Source organism: Corvus hawaiiensis, chromosome 22 (assembly GCF_020740725.1).
Source record: "Corvus hawaiiensis isolate bCorHaw1 chromosome 22, bCorHaw1.pri.cur, whole genome shotgun sequence".
NCBI classification, from domain to species: domain Eukaryota; kingdom Metazoa; phylum Chordata; class Aves; order Passeriformes; family Corvidae; genus Corvus; species Corvus hawaiiensis.
This window is the reverse complement of record NC_063234.1, coordinates 1,745,763-1,750,209: the sequence shown is the minus strand read 5'-3', so window position 1 is coordinate 1,750,209 and position 4,447 is coordinate 1,745,763. Positions and strand designations below refer to the sequence as shown.

Here is a 4,447-nt window from a genome sequence, read left to right as displayed (position 1 = left end):
GCGCTGGGCCCGGCCCGGCGGGGAAACCCCTCCCTGTGACGCGAGGGAATCCCCGCCCTCCGCCCCGCCCGCATCCCGAGCGCCCATCCCTGAATCCCGAGTACCCATCCCTGAATCCCGAGCGCCCACACCCGCATCCCGAGTGCCCACCCCCGCAGCCTCCGACCCATCCCGGTGCCCGAGCGCCCACCCCAAAATCCTGAGCGCTCATCCCCGCAGCTTCCATCCCATCCCCGAATCCTGAGCATCCATCCCCGCAGCCTCCAACGCATTCCCGGCTCCCTGAAGTCGTTCCCCGTCCAGCCCCGCGTGTTCCCGGTATCCAGCTCCATCCCACGCGGGGCTCGGCAGCACCGGAGAGTTCCCATTATGAACGGAGTCATGGAATTGTTAGCGTTGGGAAAGACCCCATAAAAGACAGAAATCCTCCCAAAGAAATGTCCCGAATCTGGCACCTCCCACGAATCCTGGGTGAGACAACAAAGCCAGCTGTCCAAGAGGGAATAAAAACCAGGACACAGCCACTGACACCCCCCCCAGTGTCCCCAGCGGGTCAAAAATAGCAGGTTTGGAACTATAAAAAGCCCCAGCGGATTCTGTGTCCATTCGGGGAATCCCCAGGGAGCTGCCAGGGCAGGAGCCAGCTCATTCCTCAGGGATGAGGGCTTGGAGGGTGGCACAGCTTCCCTGGATCGCTCCCGGGCCAAATAACAACCCTGGCAATGGTGCCCCCTGTCCTGCCCTTCCTGGTGTTCCTGGCACTGAGATTCCCAGTCCTGGGAGCTTCTCCCAGATCTTGGCTGGCTTGGTTTTGTCATCCAGAATCCGTGGGAGATGCCGGCTCCAGGGCATTTCTTTGGGGGAATTTCTGGCTTTTATGGGAAGCAGCATAAATTTGACACGAGCTGGGCCAGCCTGTACTCAACCCCCCTCCAGCTGTCTTTTCCCTCTTTTCCCAGGACAAGGACGGGCTTTTTCAACGCCCCTGGAAGAGGGAGAAGCTTGGCAAGGGTGGCACAATGGGGTCATTGTCACCACGAGCCTGGGGGTGCCTCTTTGTCCATTGAGGTTCCTCCAGAGCCGGTGGGGACACAACTCCATCACTGCCAGCATCCCAATGACGCCTTTTCCCAAATTAGCAGCTCCCAAATGGCAGGAATTCCATGGTTTTGCCTCACTTCACTCGGCCTGGATGGAGCTGAGCTCTTTGCTGGACAGAATTCCCCAATTCCCATCTTTTCTGGCAGGGAGGTGACAGCAATTCCAGCAGGAAGAGCTGGTCAGAGCTGGAATGTGGATGCTGGAATGTCCTGGGCTGGGGGGGATCATTCAAATCCAACTCCTTGTCCTTGCACGGGACACCCCAGAAATCCCACCTGGAAATGTTCATCTCAAACCATGTCCTGCTCAAGGCTGATTTTCCATGGATTTCCAGCAGGGAAAATGCTGCCATCCATGAGGAACGACCCCCAGGGGCAGCACCTCAGTGCTGTGAGATCCATAGGATGCAAAAATTCCCTGGAAAACGCCAGTAAAAGAGACAAAGAGGGAAAAGGGGAGACTCCCAAGAGCTGAAACCACTCCCTGACCCCAGAGGAGAGGAAGGAAAGGCACAAAAATCCTGCAAAACCCTGGGATTGGGGTTGGAATTTGTGGAAAAACTGAATTTAGGAGGCACCTGAAGGAGCCCCTCTGCTTCACCCCCCTCTGCCCAGCAAACAGCACCCAAAAAAAAAGCAGAAATTTCCTTTTTTTCCAGGGAAAAAAAGAAGCACCAGGCCCCTTAAAAACCTCTTTAATCGTTTCCAAACTTTATTTCTGGGTGATTCGACGAAAGACACGAGTTAGTAATGGTTACATCATGCTGCTCCTCTACCGTGCATCGCCCTTCGGAATTCAGCCAGCAGCTCCCAAAGTCAGGAATTCCTGAAGCCACACGGACATCTCGGGGGTGTTAAATTAAAGAAAAAAGTCCCCCCCCCGAAAAAAATGTGGAAAAAAACCCCCACGACCTCAATATCCTTTTTTTTTTTTTTTCTTTTTGTGGTTTTGTTTTTGGATATAATGTTATGGAAAAAAAAAAAAGCCCACGGCCCTAAGGGCGCTGCTGAAAATTCCGGCTGCTCCCCCACGAGGACACAAAATTCCTGGTTTAAGGCATTTCCAAGCCCCAGCGAAAGCAGACGGAGTTTTTGTATTTATTTTTGTTCGGTTGTGGGCTTTGTGTTGGGTTTTTTGTCGTTTCTTGGCTTCATTTCAGCGGCATTCCCGAAAATCAGCAGCTTCCCCGTCCCTCTGGAGCTGGCACATCCAGCCCTGGCTGAGCCCAGCTGGGAATCTCATTCCCAAAACATGGATTGGGAGCTCCCAGCTCCCTCCCTCCCATCCCACCCCATCCTCTTGGGATCAAAGCCCAGCATTTCCCACCAGGAATCCCAATTTGGAGCCAGCAGCCACCAAAAATGGGGATTTTGGCACCCCCCAGGACCCCCCCAGCCACAGCAGAGCCCCCCCTGGGAATATTTAACCCCTGGATTTTCCACAGGAATGTCACAGGTTGGGAATTCTATTTTTTTTTTAAATCAAATTAAACAAAATAAAAGCAGATCCAAGTGGTTTTTCCATAGGTTTTTTCCTCTTGGTTCCATCTTTGTTCAGAGCTCACCCTGAGAAAAGAAATTTCACTTTTCCTGGCTCAAAAGTTGGTGCCAAAACCCCCATTTTTGGTAGAAATTTAGGGGAAAAGTGCCCAATTCTGGCACCTTGGGTGGGAATTACCACCCAAAACCCGGTGGGATCCTGCAAATGAATTCCCTAAAGTTGTTTTTCCACGGAGCAATCCCAGCTGCCAGCTGAGGGTGGGAAGGGGACAGAGAGGCCCCAAAACACCAGGAAATCCTTCCCATGGAGAAGGAATCCCAGTGGAGGATGGGATCATTTCTTCCAGAGCTTTGATCCATCTGTTCTTCTCCAGCTTCCAGGAGATCCGGAGGCTCCAGGCAGAGGTGCTGCCACTCCCAATCCCACCCCAGAAACTTCAAAACTGGCCTCAAAATTTTCCTTTCCAGGAAGAAAATGCTTAAAAATCCCCCCAAACACTCTCCAGCCCTGTTCCCATCCCTGTTGGAGCCATTCCTGCTGGGCTGGCAGCATCCAGAGGAGCGTGGAAGACCCAAAAACTCCAAGTCCAAGGTAAAAATTCCAAATTCTCTTTGTGGGAGAGGCTCCGATGGCAGCTCTGCATTCCCAGGCTGGGAGCCAGAGGCTGGAAAATGCTGTGGGTCATGGAAGGACACATCCAAGAGGTGTCTGAAAAGGGAAAAGGGATCCTCCCAGCCCCTTTGGAAGAGGCAGAGCATTCCCAGCTCGGGGAGAGGAACTCCAAGTGATCCCCAGCATGAGGGAGGCCGAGGCTTGGAGGCCTCGGGAAGAGCAGCCGGGGAGGGTCGGGACACGTCCGGATGAACACAAAGTGTGGGAATGAGGTTTCCCAGCTGCTCCTGCACGTGTCCAAGAGGAAGAGGAGGAGGAGAACCGCTGGAAAAATCCACATTTTTCCCCCTCCCGGCACCTCTCAGTCCAGCAAAGAGTCACGAGACAAGCGCAGAGCGAAGCTTTGGCCGCCTGGCCGGAGCAGGCCCGGCTCTCTCCCTTCCAGTGCGTGGCATCCCTGATGTGAGCAGAGCTCGAAGGAGAAAAGCACTTGAGATCCTTACACACATAAATTACAGTGAGAGGAACGGGGGGCAGGAGGAAATCGGGTGAACACAGCGCCAGGAGAAGGTTTGGAAGAGCCAGACCCCGGAGCAGGGCGGGAATTCCCCACACGGGAGGGGTCGGGGCCAGGCAGTGAATCCGTGAAGGCCTCGCCAGCACCCAGCAGCGTTTCCCCCACAGGGGCACGAACAACGCCCCAAAAACACCAGGAAAAAGGGGGGAAACCCCCCCAAAAAAGAAGCTTCAAGTATGAAGAAGATTTTCGCTGCAGTGGGAGAGTTCTTCTGTCGCTTCTCGGAGCCTCGAGGTTTGTTCTGTGTCGCTGCAGTTCGGGCCGAGCCTCACCGCCCCGCACGGGCTGCAACCCAAAGAACCCGAAAGAAAAAAGGGGTTTCCTGCCCTCCCTGTCCCCCCCCCAAAAATATAAAAAGCAATAAGTTTACAAAAATAGAAAATAATTACAGCAATAGGCAGGAGGGAGGGGGAGGGAGGGAGGTCCCTGGGCTCTATTTGGCCGAGCAGTGCAATATCCGGGGCTGGTTCAGGGCGTCCTCCAGCAGGTGCAGCTCCCGGCGATCCACGAGCACGTCCCGGATGCAGCCGATGAAGCCGGTGCTGAAGGCCTTGGGCAGCCTGTGGGGCACGCTCGGCTTGTCCAGCCCCCCTGGAAAGGGCACGGGGACAGGTCAAGGCAGGGGACAGATGGACAGACAGACTGGGGACAGCACAG

General features: G+C 54.6%; 1 protein-coding gene across 5 annotated transcripts in view; it reads right to left on the bottom strand.

The window, feature by feature from the left end:
- Window positions 1-1,794: 1,794 nt before the first annotated feature.
- Window positions 1,795-4,447, bottom strand: part of AGRN (agrin) — a 90,400-nt gene continuing 87,747 nt past the window's right edge. For all 5 annotated transcript variants that reach the window (XM_048326524.1, XM_048326525.1, XM_048326526.1 and 2 more), the window contains one exon: window positions 1,795-4,381. In XM_048326524.1, coding sequence (XP_048182481.1) covers window positions 4,224-4,381 — 158 coding nt within the window. In that variant the 3' untranslated portion in view covers window positions 1,795-4,223. The remainder of the gene's footprint in view (window positions 4,382-4,447) is intronic.